Raw genomic sequence first — 16883 nt, forward strand, 5'->3', positions numbered from 1 at the left:
ATTAATTAAATATTTAAATTTTATTTTTTTAATATATTTAGGGGTCTAATTGATATTTGGAGATAGCTAAGGAGAGAAAATAAAATTTTAGATAAAATTTTGATGTCATGTTAGCAAATTTCATCTTATTTAGGTGGAAGCTAAAGCTAGAGGTTAAATTGATCTAAAATTGAATAGTTTAGGTGTAAAATTAATATAATTAAAAAGACATTAGTTAAATTGATTATTAAGTGATAGTTTGAAAAGCAAAATGAAATGTGTTTAAAACTTCACCAAAAGCCAAAAAATAAAGTGTTTAAAGTAGTTATTTCTAGATTTCCATACAAGCTCTTTTTCTTCTATTTTTCAGTATAATATTAGGTCTGTTCAACATTCATGTAGCTAGATTCTTTCCAAAAAATTTCCCAAAGATAAGGGGATTAGTTTTTCTTCACTAATTAAGACACAAAGAATTTAACCTCACAGTGCGGAACGGACTAAAGTCACCATCATTTTACCTTAAAAAAATTTCATATATGGGACCTAATTACGAAGACTTCCAAGTTCAAAGGCTGTATAGCATGAATAATACGGGAAGCAGTGGAAAAATTGTGTATAAATTAGAGCCTTGAACACCCATTAGTTATCCATCAAAGGGGGGAAAAAAAAGAAAAAAGAAAGGCAATGGGACCTTTATGCTGTATTTGATTAGGAGATTTGGAAAGGGATTTGGAAAGGGAAAAAGGAAAAGTGTATGAAACTAGGTGAAATATAAATATATTTTATTCACATTTCACCTATCTTTTCGTTTTCTCTTTCCAAATCCCTTCTCAAATTCCTCAACCAAACACAGCGTTAAAGAAACTACTCTACCTTTTTTCCTTAGTTTTGTTTGTTACGCTCTTTTCTTCAACCGTTAGAGAAACACCCATTAGTTTTGTTTTTTCCTTAGTTTTGTTTGGTACGCCTGACAACTTTTCATTCTCATTGTTTCCCAATCTTGCATATATTGAGCTTAGCATCAATAAATTCTTTGGTTTCATCCCATCTCTAATTGGTTCCCTCTCCAAACTCATCTATCTTGATTTGTCTACCAACTAGTTCTCAGGGAACATCGTACCAGAAATCTTCCTGCTAACAAATCTTGAAACTCTCTCCACGTGTTCAATAATCAGTTGAACGACTCAATTCCTCAAAAGATAGGCTAGTTAAAGTCTCTAATTGAGCTTGCTTTGTACACGAACAGCCTTTCCGGTCCCATTTTTACTTCTTTAGCCAATTTGAGAATATCTCTATGGAAATGATCTTTCTGGTTCCATTCCACCTGAAATGGGAAACCTAGTCAATCTTGTTGAGCTCTACATGAATGGCAACAATCTCACAAGTCCTATTCCTTCCACATTGGGAAACTTGAATAGCCTAACTGTGTTGCACTTGTTCAACAATTCTCAATCTGGCTCCATTCCCCAAGAGATAGGACAGTTGAAATTGCTCCAGAGCCTAACCTTTCAAACCAACAATCTTACTGGCTCAATCCTAACATCTTTAGGTGATTTGACCTCCCTAAGCTCGACTATACCTCTGGAATAATCAACTTTCTAGTCCAATTCCTAAAGAATTAGGGAACTTGAAGTACCTCATTTATCTGGAATTGAGTTCGAATCAACTTAGTGGTCCCATTCCAACTTCTTTAGGTGATTTGACCAATTTAGAAATTCTAAACCTCTGTTCCAACCAACTATCCAATTGCATTCCACTGGAATTCAGCAATTTAAAAAAATTGGTTGAGCTCGTAGTAGATGAAAATCAATTTTCTGGCAATCTCCCAGAGCTTTGCCAAGGTGGTAAACTTCATTACTTCACAGTGCACCACAATCAACTGAGAAACCGCTAATGCTTAGCCACAACTCACTTTGAGGGAAACCAAGTTACTGGAAATATATTTGAAGATTTTGGCACTAATCCAAACCTGGTCTACCTAGATCTGAGTAGCAATAATTTTTATGGTGAATCCTCAAAAAATTGATGAATATTCCCAAGTTTGACACTCCTAAAAATAGCAAGAAATAACATCATTGGTAGCATTCCACCAGGGTTTGAAAAATCAACATGTCCAGAATGACTTGATTTATCTTCAAACCATTTAGTTGGGGAGATACTAAAGGAATTTCAAAAGTTGACTTCTTTGGAGTGGCTAATTTTGGCTGATAATCAGCTTTCAGGTTGGATACCTCAAGAACTCAGATCACTAACTAAGTTGTCAAAATTTGATCTATCCACAAACAAATTTAGTGGGCCAATACCAGGTATTTTGGAGAACTATTGAAATTTGTTTTACTTGAATCTGAGCAACATGTTCAACCAGAAATTCCATTATAGATTGGTAAGTTATTTCAACTGACCAAGATGGATCTGAGTAGTAACACTCTCATAGGGTAAATACCATTGGAAATCACAAATTTGCAGAGCTTGGAGAAGTTGAACCTCTCCTATAATAAACTCTTTGGTCTCATTCCGAAGAGTTTTGAAGATATGTGTGGCTTGGCGTATGTTGATATATCATACAATGAGTTGCAAGGTCCTATTCCCATGAGCAACGCTTTCATGAACGCGTCAATAGAAGCACTGCAAGGGAATAAAGATCTGTGTGGAAATGTCATAGGCTTGTAGCCTTGCAAAATTCCTTCTGCATTGCACACACACACACTCTAGAAAAAAAGACACTTGTTTCTTATAATTGTGCTCCCTCTTGGTGGAGCACTCTTCTAGGTGAATGTAAGAACCTGAATTTTTAGACAACTAATTAATTTGTTAATAACAATATTAAGTCAATTAATAGTGATTATTAAATTATAATGTTAATAGCATCATGATTAATACAAATACTAAACTCCTTTAAATAAATTTATTTATCTTTCTGTGATTAAATTTCTATATCTAAATACAGTTATGGAAACTAAATGAGTTAAACAAATAATAACTAAGTTACTCAGAGGACAATAAGGAGCAAAACATCTAGTGAATGGGTTATATATAAAAATTGATTTTATTTTGTATAAAAAAAAAAATCAAAATCAGATTTTTGGGCAGAGCATTCGACTGGCTTTTCTTCCCAAGGAGGCTACTGCCAAGGCATGCATACAAACATACTCAAGGCCTACCTTGTAGGTAATATTTCCCAAGTCAAGAAGAAGAAAGTAGAAAAAAATAAAATAAAATAAAAATTTGTCTCCACACTCCTATAAATATAACACTATTTCAGCCATTCCACTGCTACACACACCTGAACAAAAGAAAAGAAGAGAGGTGAAAAGAAAGAAAAGAGGGAGAGAGGAGAGGGTGTTTGGTGGTCACTATTTTGAAACTAATCTTGAAGATAGTTTGTAAAAACTCTTGAGGTAAGAATACTTTACCTCTATCCTGAATCTATATATTAAATATATGCAACAGTATGCATTGTTAATATACGCATAGCAAGAATAGCTCAATGCATGTTTACATTTTGATAGAATGATAATTTCATGATTATATGATTTTTATTCCTTCTTGCAAGCATAGATTAGATGGTTTAGCTACTGATTTTATCTTCTTATGTGTTCAAATATTCTCCATTGTTTGAAATAATCTTGCATGGGGGTAAAATGAGATGAGGTTGGTTAACTTTTATTTGAAACTTATATCTTCTTCACTGTTTCAGATTTTATCGGATGTAAAATGCTCTAATAAATTGAAAATAACTTGTGTTTAAAATCTGTTTGTACTGGGAGTATATATAAGTGTTTTATAGACATGTAAAATTTTATAAAATCATTGGACACCATTTCGTTACCGAAGTAAATCTTTGTCCTAAGTGTTGTTTACAACACAGTAGAAACAGTGACTTCAAACAGGTCTCATTTTCTTTGCAAATGGTGTTTTTTTGCACAACCACTTGGGATAGTTAGATATAAGAGTTATATTTCATTTTCCACTGATTTCACAAAAAATGGATAAGTCTAAAAGGAGAAATTGTAGTTTTACTAAAATGCGACAGAATCTGTCCAATTTTCTTAGAAAAATTATTTGACCATCTTCCATTGGTTTTCAGTCTTCAAACTCTTCTGTAAATATGTTTTAAACTCAAATATCTAGCAATCCTTCTGACCGTACCTCTTTTTGACACCGTTTGAGGCCCATTTTTATTTTTCAAACACAGATCACCTGTGCTGGAAATTGCTGCAACTCACTGTCCCAGAAACCAGTTTTCTTCCAAATTTTATTTCTCCATTTTACAATTGTTTTTAGTCCTGGTATTCTTCTCAAAATATTTTCCTAACTCAATGAACTAGCACCAGTTAAAATATTGTAATAATTGAACTTCGTTTGGTATGGGTTTCATTATTTTTAGTCTGACCATACAATGCTGAAAAGAAGAAGTGTGAAATTCTAAGCAATTTTGTGATGACTCTTAAGACATTCTATAATATTTATTTGGTTTCCATACATGGTTGTGTTGTGCTATGTAAACCTTATGTCACTGTGGTTTTCAAACTAAAACTCGCACATGCATCAAAATGTGAATTCGACAAAGTAAAGAAACACGAAATTGAACCGATGCATTAAAGTTTAAAAGTGATGGGGTGAGCCCGGTTTAGAGTCTTGTGCAAGTGAGTTGCGAACCCTAACATGGCACGGGAAGGTATTCCAGCGCTTATCGGTATAGGCGATATAAGGTTGGTGGGGCGGGTGTCACAACATAGACCGTTCCCTTGGGGCAGACCATGATGTCACGACTCGGGTACGTAACCTTTGTGCGGGGGCATCACTAGTAGTTACAGCAAGTAACATTTGAATATTTGACCAAGGGGAAGTTAGAATTGCTCATGGCCATTGCTTAGCGGGTGAGTGGAAATAATACTCCGCGAAGAGTTACTTAGACTTACCTAATAAACTAAACCTATGTGAATTTAAAAGAAAAGTTGGCATTTTCCTTATGATGAATTACTTCTCTCGCTTGCCATTGTTCTTATTATCTATTGCTATTATTTCAACTAATAGCATTCATGTTATGCTTATTAAACGCTGCTTGTTACTCTGCTACTATACAATATTCATTAATTATGAGTATTATTATCGGGGTGGGTATTTTCAGGTTGCAGTATCTTATTGAGCTCGTCGCTCATTGGCATTCTCGTTGCCCTGGCATTTGATGCCAAGTACCGAAGAAACCGAAGGAAACACCGAGGTCTTAGAAGGCAACATTCAGTCTTGGTTAGCTTGAAGTGTGCCCAAGTTCCATGAACCCTTTTTCTAAATTTTCTAGTTTTTCTCTAGTTTGTGTGTGTGTGTGTGTGTGTGTGTGTCTAAGACTGAGCTTTAAGTTTGATTGGAGTTGTAATTTAAGAACCACTACAAGAAAAGGGCATATAAACACGGAAGCTTTTGCGACGGTGCGCTTTCCCGTCGCAAAAAATGATCTTTTGCGACGACAGATTAAACCGTCGCAAATAGGCGCTTTAGCGACGGCCTTTTACCGTCGGTAATAAAACTACACGGGTAGTGTGAAAAAACGAAAGTATTAGCGACAGTGTTTTTTACCATCACTAAATTTATTTTTTTTTAGACAGCATGAGTTGGCTGTCGCAAATAGTGGACCATTTGCGACGGCAAAATGTCCGTCGCCCAAAAAACTTATCAAAACGAAGTCGGTTAGCTTAATAATTTATCATTTGCGACAGTGTAAAATTTACCGTCGCAAAAAGTTAAAAAAATTTGCCCCATCTGCCCTTTCATCTTGGCGCTCGATCATTTGGATCATCCCTAAATGTTTGAAATCCCTAAATGTTCGAAATCCCCAAACGAGCGACGAACCGCGAACTTGGCATCTCTCTGGACGAGCGACGAGCAGGCTAACGGTGGTGCGGCGACGACAACAGCTAGGGCCGGACCGGCGACGACTTTCTCACTCACCGTATGCTCTCTCTCTCTCTCTCTGTATATATATATATATATGTATGTATTAGCTATTCAAAAAAAATAAAAAAAAATATACATGAATATAAATTATTTGCCTCATTTCCATTGAACACACCCCTCTGAGACTATAGTTTACTCCTTCTAGACCCCATTAACTAGACTAATTTTGGTGTAAATCTTGCTTATATTTTTAGTGATGTGAGAAAATTAAATAAATCTTGTTGTATATTTGTGCTTGATTTATTTATTATTTTTGTGTGTTTTCAATTATGTTTGGTCTCAACTCTCACACTGTGGTTTCTTTGGGTGGTGTCTCATATTGAATGGCTTGGTGAAGAACCGAGACTGAGACCAAACAATAGTGAAAAACCGAAACTGAGACCAAACATATCTGTATTCATTTACCTTTATTAAACCTTCTTTTTAATATCATTTAATAAATATCTGTGTGTGTTTGTTTTTTTATAGCAAAATAGGCACGTTAACTTTAGTGTTGGACTGTGTTTGTCATTAGCCTGACCATGAAATCTTGATTGGAGAGGGGTGAGTCGTTCTGAGAATTTATATAGTCCTATATATGTATTTGATTGTATTTTGGTTTTCAAACTTGATATCTGCAAACTCCAGGAGGGCTTAAGCCTATACCCTCTGGTTTTCTTTTGTAACTCTCCACCTGTTTGTTTTTTACTTCATTTGAATTAAAAAAAAAAAAAGAAAAAAAAAAAAAAAGAGATTGTATTTTGGTTTTTGTTTTTGTTTTTCTTCTAAAAAATTTGAAAATTTATTTTTTAAATAAGTGAAATTAATTTCTCCATTTCTTTTTTATATATTAATTTACTAGAATTTATTAAATTGTGGAAAATGCTATCTACATAGTTGTTTATTAGTTTTATATAATCATATTCGTTGCTTATACATCCTTAACAGTTCAGCATGGACCCAACAAACCACATTGGCCTTGTAAGCAATTTATAATTGAACTAATAATTCCATGTTGCATATAATCTTAAAGAATCTCTTACTTTTTTCTTTTTTTTTTATTATATATATTTAATTTAATTTTCTAAGATAGTATAGAGTTGGAAAAACTAAACTAACTCATAATATGTGTCAAGCCAGGAAATAGCTAGCCCTTTGGTTCCCTCACTAATCAATCTTTTTCATATCCCTTTTTCACTTCTTTCCTTGCTTTTCAAACTAACTTTGTTTAATCTTCCTTATTACAAATATATTGCATACATATCCTGGCAAACATGTGTCTCGGGGACTTACAATTGAGTTCAAATGTCTTTAAAAATTCATTATTCTCGGTTAGTAAAAGCAAGTGTAATTCAACCTCGTCATGTCAATCTCATTCCCCCTCCCCCCCAAATTCTATTAAACCATCACCAATCATGAAAATTTTGATCAGACAAAAATTTTGAGTGAAAAATTCATTTGATATGAAGCACTCAAATAGTAACCTCAAAAATTTTAAAGGAGGCATCACAGCGAGCACCATTAGTGCCACCACATCGACCACCATTAGTGGCACCACAGCAGCTATCATCTACTCAACCTCCACGCCTACCATTGGTGCGTCCACCATCAGTGGCACCACCATTAGAGGAGGCATCACAACGAGCACCATCAGAGGGGCCATTAGTGCCACCGCATCGACCCCCATCAGTGGCACCGTAGCAGCTATCATCCCGACTAAAGTCATCGGCTTATGAGCCATCCGCAGGTATATAAATTTGCTTTGATTTGTATGAAAATTATTTAAATATATATTTATTTGTTCTCATTACATATAACTTGTTTATTTTCATTGTATTTTTCAGACCCTTCGACTTCTTCATAGCCTCCCTCAGGTATAAGAAATTGATTTGTATTGACCTTTGTGATAAAATTTGCATTTGTTTATTATCATTGCATATTGTTTATTCTTATTGTATCTCGCAGGTCATGTTAGTTCTTCATCAACCTCAAGTAGGCGTGATAGAGGATGTGCCAAGGGCATTAGGGAGTGGGGTACTGGTACAAAGTTGGACATACAATTTGATGAAAATTACTGTCCAATAGGGGATAACGTGTCTAAGTTAACTACGCAACTTGGCATTATTGTGCGAAATGGTAACATTGTTCCTCTTACTTTTCTTGACTGGAACACTGTGCCTGATGACATTCTTGATGCTATCTGGAAGGATGTGAAGGTAAAAGTATATTTTTGTCCAAAAATTTAAATTCCAAAATTGTGTTATTATTATTTAAACTTTGAAATTGTGTTTTATAGGACAATTTGAATATATGTCCAGAGGAGTACAAGCCAATCTGCATGAAAAACTGTAACAGCATATGTAAGGATCACAAGAACAAGATTAAGTCTAAGTATTTCAAGCCTAGAAGCAATGATCCTAATCTGAAGGATGATCTTCCTTTGCACATTGTGCCAAGCCAGTGGGAAGAACTTGTGAAGTATTGGCGTACTTCCGATGCTGAGGTATACAAATAAGTTATATGTATGACATGTAAACATACAAATCATATTTATATACTTACATTTGTTGAACCTGTTATAGAAAATTGCAACTAGAAACGCTAAAAATCGGCGAGCTCACGGCATAGCTCATACCACAGGGTGTACTACTTTCGCTCAGATACGGCACGAGGTTTATATTTTATTGTTTTATTTTTGCATATAAATAAACATTGTATATTTGCAAATTATTTGGATTCTAATTTTCATATTTCTAAAAAAATGTAGATGACCAATAAGGGGGAGTCTACTGATAAGATGAATGTTTGGCTTATGACACGTAGAGCAAACGACCCAGAGGTTATCCAGACCTTGATAGTTTCCAAACACCTTTGATTGTATTTAAAGTTTATTTTTTATTTTTTATTTTTTGTGTGTCAACCATCTTAATTTGGCATATACTTGTATGTCTTATTCAATACAGGATAAGTTTAATGGCCAACTCTCTATGCTACCTGACGATTGTCGGACTTTTGAGGCTAGGAATGCCATTTTTCATGAGTTGATAGGTCATGACAATCATGGATATTGTCGCACATACGGGAGAATTGTGCCTCGGAGAGCAGTGTATAAAGATGGTGCTGGGCCATCACAGTCAGCACCCCAGCCATCGACTATTGTTCAGATCACCCAGCAGGTTCGTGCGGAGCAAAGGGATGAGTTGAAGGAGGAGCTGCGAGCAGAGTTCTCTACACATTTACAGTAGCTGAGAGCTGAGATGATGGCCTTTGTGTCACAGGGGGCAAGTGTGGATCCCAACAGACATGTTCGATATAAATTAAATTGTTTGATAGTTAAATTTTCACACAACATTATGTATAAAATTCGAATATGATTAACACATTATGCATTGACTATCATAGGCTCTTGATGCATCGAGTGGCCACCGGGCATTTAGGGAATCTGCAGAAGACGAGAATCCATATACACCACCACCAGAAGATCAGGTATAAAATGTATCTTTACATTCTAAGCTAAAATGTATCTTTGAATTCTTTGCATTGTAAGCTAAGAGACTTGTGGGAGAAGACGGGACTCAAATCGGGTTCTTGGATTAGGAGTTAGAGACGGATTTCACTCTAGGCAAACTAGTTCTTTAAGAAACTTGAATTCGAGGTGTTAACGCCCCAAAATCACCAAACGGGGTCGGATTGGCACGAAACTTGGCACACACGACCGCCTAGGCACGAGAGACTTGTGGGAGAAGACGAGACTCCAATGGGGTTCCCGGTTTGAGAGTTAGAGCCCTATTTCGGTCTAGGCAAACTAGTTCCATAAGAAATTTGAATTCGAAGTGTTGACGCCCCAAAATCACCAAACGGGGTCAGATTGGCACGAAACTTGGCACACACGACCGCCTAGGCACGAGAGACTTATGGGAGAAGACGGGACTCCAATCGGGTTCCCGGTTTGGGGGTTAGAGCCCTATTTTGGTCTAGACAAACTAGTTCCTTAAGAAACTTAAATTCAAGATGTTGACGCCCAAAAATCACCAAACGGGGTCGGATTGGCACGAAACTTGGCACACACGACCGCCTAGGCACGAGAGACTTGTGGGAGAAGATGGGACTCCAATCGAGTTCCCAGTTTGGGAGTTAGAGCCCTATTTCTGTCTAGGCAAACTAGTTCCATAAGAAACTTGAATTCGAGGTGTTGACGCCCCAAAATCACCAAACGGGGTCGGATTAGCACGAAACTTGGCACACACGGCCGCCTAGGGACGAGAGACTTGTGGGAGAAGATGGGACTCCAATCGGGTTCCCGGTTTGGGAGTTAAAGCCCTATTTCAGTCCAGGCAAACTAGTTCCATAAGAAACTTGAATTCGAGGTGTTGACGCCCCAAAATCACCAAACGGGGTCAGATTGGCACGAAACTTGGCACACACGACCGCCTAGGCACGAGAAACTTGTGGGAGAATACGGGACTCCAATGGGGTTCCCGGTTTGGGAGTTAGAGCCCTATTTTAGCCTAGGCAAACTAGTTCCTTAAGAAACTTGAATTCGAGGTGTTGACGCCCCAAAATCACCAAACGGGGTCGGATTGGCACGAAACTTGGCACACACGACCGCCTAGGCACGAGAGACTTGTGGGAGAAGACGGGACTCGAATTACGTTCCCGATTTGGGAGTTAGAGCCTTATTTCGGTCTAGGCAAACTAGTTCCTTAAGAAACTTGAATTCGAGGTGTTGACCTCCCAAAATCACCAAACAGGGTCGGATTGGCACGAAACTTGGCACACACGACCGCCTAGGCACGAGAGACTTGTGAGAGAAGACGAGACTCCAATGGGGTTCCCGGTTTCGGAGTTAGAGCCCTATTTCGTTCTAGGCAAACTAGTTGCTTAAGAACCTTGAATTCGAGGTGTTGATGCCCCAAAATCACCAAACGGGGTCGGATTGGAACGAAACTTGGCACACACGACCGCCTAGGCACGAGAGACTTGTGGGAAAAGACGGGACTCCAATGGGGTTCCTGGTTTGGGAGTTAGAGCCCTATTTCGGTCTAGGCAAACTAGTTCCTTAAGAAACTTGAATTCGAGGTGTTGACGGCCCAAAATCACCAAACGACGTCGGTTTAACACGAAACTTGGTACACACGACTGCCTAGGCACGAGAGACTTATGGGAGAAGACAGGGCTCGAATTAGGTTCCCGGTTTGGGAGTTAGGGTCGAATTTCTGTCTAGCCAAAATTATTTACTTAACTATCTTTCTAATTATATAGTAGTTAATTTTTTATATTTTTTTGTAATTAAAATATTAACACATAATTATATTGTCATTAATTATTTTTATTTTTTATTTTTAGATATTTCCTGAGTAGCAGTTTGCTTCTTGTGGAATGCAGGCGTGTGAAGATTGTGACAAACTTTTGTTTTTGTAACCCACGGAAGAATCATGACGAATACTTTTATTTTTGATTTACGTTATTTAGATTTGTGAACAGTATGTATGTATTATGCAACATTATGTGATGGGATAATTTTGATGATGTGTTGTTATGAATGGAAGAATACTTTAATTATGGATGAATTTTTATCTATATACAGGAATTTTTATATTATTATATAATTATCGGTTTTTTTTTTAGTTATTTTCATTTAATACAGGTAATTTTCATATTTTTAATAATTGTGTTGCAGTTTTTTTTTTTTTTTTTTGAGACGGTATCATACTATCTCAAAAAAGGTTTTTTGCGACGGTAGCATAGCCGTCGCCAAAGATATTGGCATTATTAGTTAATTGAAACAAAAGCGTTTCGCAACAGTAACCTTCACCGTCGCAAATACTATTTTTTGTGACGGTATTTTTACCGTTGCAAATAACCATTTTAGCGACGGCATTTTTTTCGGTCTCAAATAAAACTTTTAACGACGGTAATTTTACCGTCGCAAATAACCTTTTTAGCGACGGCAAAAACTTCAAATTTCTAACATTAATAGCAACAGTATTTTGCCGTCACTAAAAGACACTTTTGCCATCGCCAATATTTTGCGACGGCGTCATACCGTCGCTAAAAGCCCTCTACCGTCGCAAAAAAGCTTTTGAGACGGGGTTTTGGGTATTTGCAACGGTATTTTACCATCGCAAAAAAGTAAATTTTTTGTAGTGAACTTTTAATTTTTGTGTTGTTAATTAATGGATAAAGGTAAACTTGGTGGCAACAATGATTAGAAGTTCTTAATTAAGAAAATTAATTTTAAGTTTTTAACCTTAGTATGATGTCCTCAAATTTTGGGGCGCCATAGTGCATTCATCAGACTTCTCAGCGTCTTTTATCCAAGAAAGAAAAAGTCACAAGTTGAAGAGGGTGACGCCCAACCCTCGAGTGAAGATTTGTTATCGATATCAATATTCGATAGAAGAGCAATGTACAATGACATTGTAAAATCTACCAAGGATTTCGATGCCAAACATTGCATTGGAAAATGAGGATATGGATCAGTCTACAAAGCGAAGTAATCGTCAGCTAATATAATAGTTGTGAAGAAACTTCATCCGTTATCAGAGAGGGCAGATCGAAAAGATTTCTTAAATGAGGTAAGGGCATTGACAAAAATTAAGCATCGAAACATAGTGAAGCTTTTTGGGTTTTGTTAGCATGTTTGACACTCTTTTCCAGTTTATGAGTACCTTTGGCTGCAATTTTCAACAAAGATGAAGAAGCTAAAGAATTGGATTGGCCTAAGAGGGTAAATATTATTAAAGGTGGCAAGCACTTTGTCCTACATGCACCATGATTGCACACCGGCCATTGCTCATCGAGAGATTTCCAGCAACAATGTCTTTATTGATAAGGATTACGAGGCTCGCGTTTCAGACTTTGGCACTACCAAGCTTTTGAAGCTAGATTTCTCTAACTAGAGCGCATTTGCAAGCACGTACAGATATGTTGCACCAGGTAAACATAGTTTTAAGATCTAAATTGATATAGAATCTAAAGTGTAACAAAATAAGTGCATGATCATGTCTTTTTTTTCTTTATTTTTTTAGGTGCAAAACTTGCTTGCACAATGAAGGTAGCTGAAAAGTGTGACATTTATAGCTTTGGTATGTTAGCACTAGAAGTGATCAAAGGAAAGCATCTAGGAGATTTCATCACCTCACTATTGACCCCAATTGTTGAGAACATACATATTTTTAACGTTCATCTACATTAATGATAAGAAAATTATTTTATTCTTATTTTTTTGGATAAATTACACCGACACTCCCTCTTTTTAAAAATTATCATTGTCACCCATTTTAATCCTTAAAACTACACTAACATCCCTTGTTAATTGACTTCGTTAAATGCAATGGTTAAATGACTATAATATTCTTATAGATTAGTCAAATTTCATCTATCAAACACTACCTCAACTTTACTTAGGGTTGATTTGACAAGTGATTTTTTTTTTTTTTTTTTCAACTTTTTGACTAAAATGTGAGATGAAAAAAAAAATATTTTGGAATAACTTTTTATCTTTTTACGAAAAATGTGTTAAAATAGAGGTAATGTGAATAAATATATTTTTTGTATGACTTTTTGAATTTTAACATTTTTAATAATTTTTTGACTTTTTAATCATATTAGCCTCATTCGAAACGACCCCTTATTCATTTTCACTGTATATATGATGTCGTGATTCGGGGTTTGAGTTACTACCCATAAAAGAGAGAGAAATAAGAAAGATGTTGTCTATGGTGATACAGTAAAATAGGATATATATTCAAGGTAAATAGTCATGTGGCATAATATAATCGAAACTAAGATCAAATTGATTCAAATTGACAATTTTAAAAATCAAATTGACAAAATTGAAATTAATAAGGGACTAAAATGACAAATAATGAAACTAAAACTGTCTTTTATCTATATTGTTCATGTTATCAATATAGGCAAACATTAGAGTGGACCAAATTGACAATTTTGAAGACAAACCATATTTTTGTAATTATTTTTTTAAGTTTTCAGTGTAGTTACTTTAAGGATAAATTACAATTACACCTCTTGAGGTTTGTTTAAAGTACAGATTGTCTTTTGTGACTTGAAAAATTACAAATACTCCCTTGTTAAAATTTTTTATTTAACAAAATTAACTAAAAAAATAAAATTCATAATTATTTTCCTATATAATAATAAAATTATCTAAATTATTAATTGAAACATATTTCTTACATCATTAAAAATTATTAATTGACTTAATGATTTATTAATAAAATGGATAATTTGTTATGAAATTAGAAACCTCAGGGTGGAATGTAAATTTTAGAATCACATAAGACAATTCGTATTTTAATCAAACCTCAGTGAGTGTATTTGTAATTTACCCTTATTTTAAATCCTCACCCTTTCACAATTTTTTTCTTCAAATTTTCCTAAAAATAATGAGTGTTTTTGTTTTTGTTTTTATTTGTTTTTTAAATAGTGCCAAATTAATTTTTAATATTTTTTCAAAAAATTCGGAAATCTCAACGGTTAACCAATTCACACCCAGAAATCTCTTCTTCTTCTCAGAGAAAAATCAAAAAAACCAAACACCAAATCCAAACTCATTGAATCTCTCTCTATCTCCTCTACAACCCACAATCCCAAACTAGGGTTAGGGTTTTCAAAATGGGGAAAGAAGGAGCTCTTAGCGATGGCGTATTGAAGAAGATCATACTATCCTACACCTACGTCTTCATATGGATCTTCCTCAGCTTCACTGTCATCGTCTACAACAAGTACATCCTCGATCGCAAGATGTACAATTGGCCATTCCCAATCTCCCTCACCATGATCCACATGGGTTTCTGTTCTTCCCTCGCCTATCTCCTCATCCGCGTCTTCAACCTCGTCGAACCAGTCTCCATGTCTCGCGAGCTCTTCTTCACCTCCGTCGTGCCAATCGGAGCTCTCTATTCATTCAGTCTCTGGTTCTCCAATTCCGCCTATATTTATCTCTCTGTATCCTTCATTCAAATGCTCAAAGCCCTAATGCCCGTGGCGGTGTATTCAATCGGGGTTCTATTGAAGAAAGACAATTTCAAGTCCGATACAATGGCGAACATGGTTTCGATCTCGATCGGGGTCGCGATCGCTGCTTATGGCGAGGCTAGATTCGATGTCTGGGGAGTGGTTCTTCAGCTTGGGGCTGTGGCGTTTGAAGCGACTCGATTGGTGATGATCCAGATTCTCTTGACTTCAAAGGGTATTTCTTTGAATCCAATCACTTCTCTATATTATGTTGCACCGTGTTGCTTGGTTTTCTTGTTTGTGCCATGGATTTTTGTGGAATTTCCATTGTTGAGGGAGACATCGAGCTTTCATTTCGATTATTTGATCTTTGGGACCAATTCGGTTTGTGCTTTCGCGCTGAATTTAGCGGTGTTTTTGCTTGTTGGGAAGACGTCGGCGTTGACTATGAATGTGGCTGGGGTTGTGAAGGATTGGTTGTTGATTGCGTTTTCGTGGTCGGTGATTAAGGACACCGTGACGCCTGTGAATTTGGTTGGATATGGAGTTGCGTTCTTGGGTGTTGCGTATTATAATCATTCGAAGTTGCAGGCTCTTAAGGCGAAGGAGGCGCTGAAGAGGGTGGCGCAGCCGGATGAGGATGAGGAGGCTGGGAGGTTGTTGGAGGAGAGAGAAGAGGAAGGTGGCAGGAGGAAGAACGAGTCCCAGACTTGACTTGTTAGCCAATTTGAATTGAACAAAACGTTCACAGAATCTGATCACTGAACTGGACTTTTGTGATCCGATTCTATGCACATAGAAGAATTGAATTGAGTTTTTTTATCACAAGATGGGAAGGAATTGAAGATGAAATGAGGGGTTTCAACAACCAATGGGAGATGAAAAACCTAACATTTGGATTCAATTGCTCTTGAAGTTTTGTTTTGGGTATGCCGCCTTAGGAATTTTTATATTTATTATTGTTTTGTTTTGTTTTGTTTTGTTTTGTTTGATGTTCATGTTGTTCATTGTCACTTCATGCTATTGGGTTTTGAGGTCAATGGCTGTGTAGTGCCAATTCATGTTTGTGACTAGAGAAAGATTTTTTAGAGTTCTTTGTTTTCTCTTTTGATAAATTATGCATGATGAGTTCAAACTCATTTTTTTGGAGGATGAATACTGATTCTTATCTATCTATTGTTCACTTGAGTAACTATTTTATTGTTCATTGTGTCTTTTGTACATTGATTCTATTCTTATTCAAAATTTGGCAAATTTTGCATTTCAATTGTTGGAAACACAATGATATGAAATGGGCATTGTGAGTTCAACAAAAAGAATGTATGCAAGTTCAACACATGGACTCATGTGTCGTTCCATGCCATGACCACGTGTGATTTATTAATCAAAAAAATATTTCAAAAATTATATTTACCCTTACAATCAGAAGACCCATAACTGCACAATATTTCTGTTTCTAAGAAAACATCATTGACAAGAAGTTGGGTCCCCTAGACATGCCGGAAAGCTTTTGAAAACCCCATTGCTGCACTTCTAAAAAACAGTCACAAGTTGACATTAACATCTATTTCTCTCATTTACATTCCAGATTAATTTACATAACTCCAACTTCAAAAGAAACAATTTTTCATTTTATAAAAAAGAAACTGATCAATCTATACCACAGAGCTTTGCATGAAAACAATCATACCCATTTTTAAAAATCCCAAAAACTATAAACACAACTTCAAATCATATCAAACCCTATGACAAATAAGACCATGAAAACAGTTGAATCAGAAGACATACGAGAGAGAGGGACGGTGCCAAACTGAGTGTTAAGCTTTAATGGACAAAGGTCATCTCAGTGGCGGCAATTGACCAATATGGTGGGTTTGGGGTTTGAACAGGGTGGAGAGAGATAATCTTATAATTCAAGATGTTGTCACGTCAATGAGCTTTGCAAAGTTGGTCTGCAAAGTCAGTTTACATATCATTATCCTTCAATACAT

At 36.1% G+C, this 16883-nt stretch overlaps 1 protein-coding gene across 1 annotated transcript; it reads left to right on the plus strand.

The window, feature by feature from the left end:
• Positions 1-14374: 14374 nt before the first annotated feature.
• LOC114278933 (putative sugar phosphate/phosphate translocator At4g32390) lies at positions 14375-16084 on the plus strand. Its single transcript, XM_028221093.2, has one exon. The coding sequence runs from the start codon at positions 14551-14553 to the stop codon at positions 15604-15606; it is 1056 nt and encodes a 351-aa protein (XP_028076894.2). The 5' UTR covers positions 14375-14550; the 3' UTR covers positions 15607-16084.
• The last annotated feature ends 799 nt before the right edge of the window (positions 16085-16883 follow it).

The sequence above is a fragment of the Camellia sinensis genome, chromosome 5 (genome assembly GCF_055761805.1).
Source record: "Camellia sinensis isolate YWXY chromosome 5, ASM5576180v1, whole genome shotgun sequence".
In the NCBI taxonomy this organism is placed as follows: Eukaryota; Viridiplantae; Streptophyta; class Magnoliopsida; order Ericales; family Theaceae; genus Camellia; species Camellia sinensis.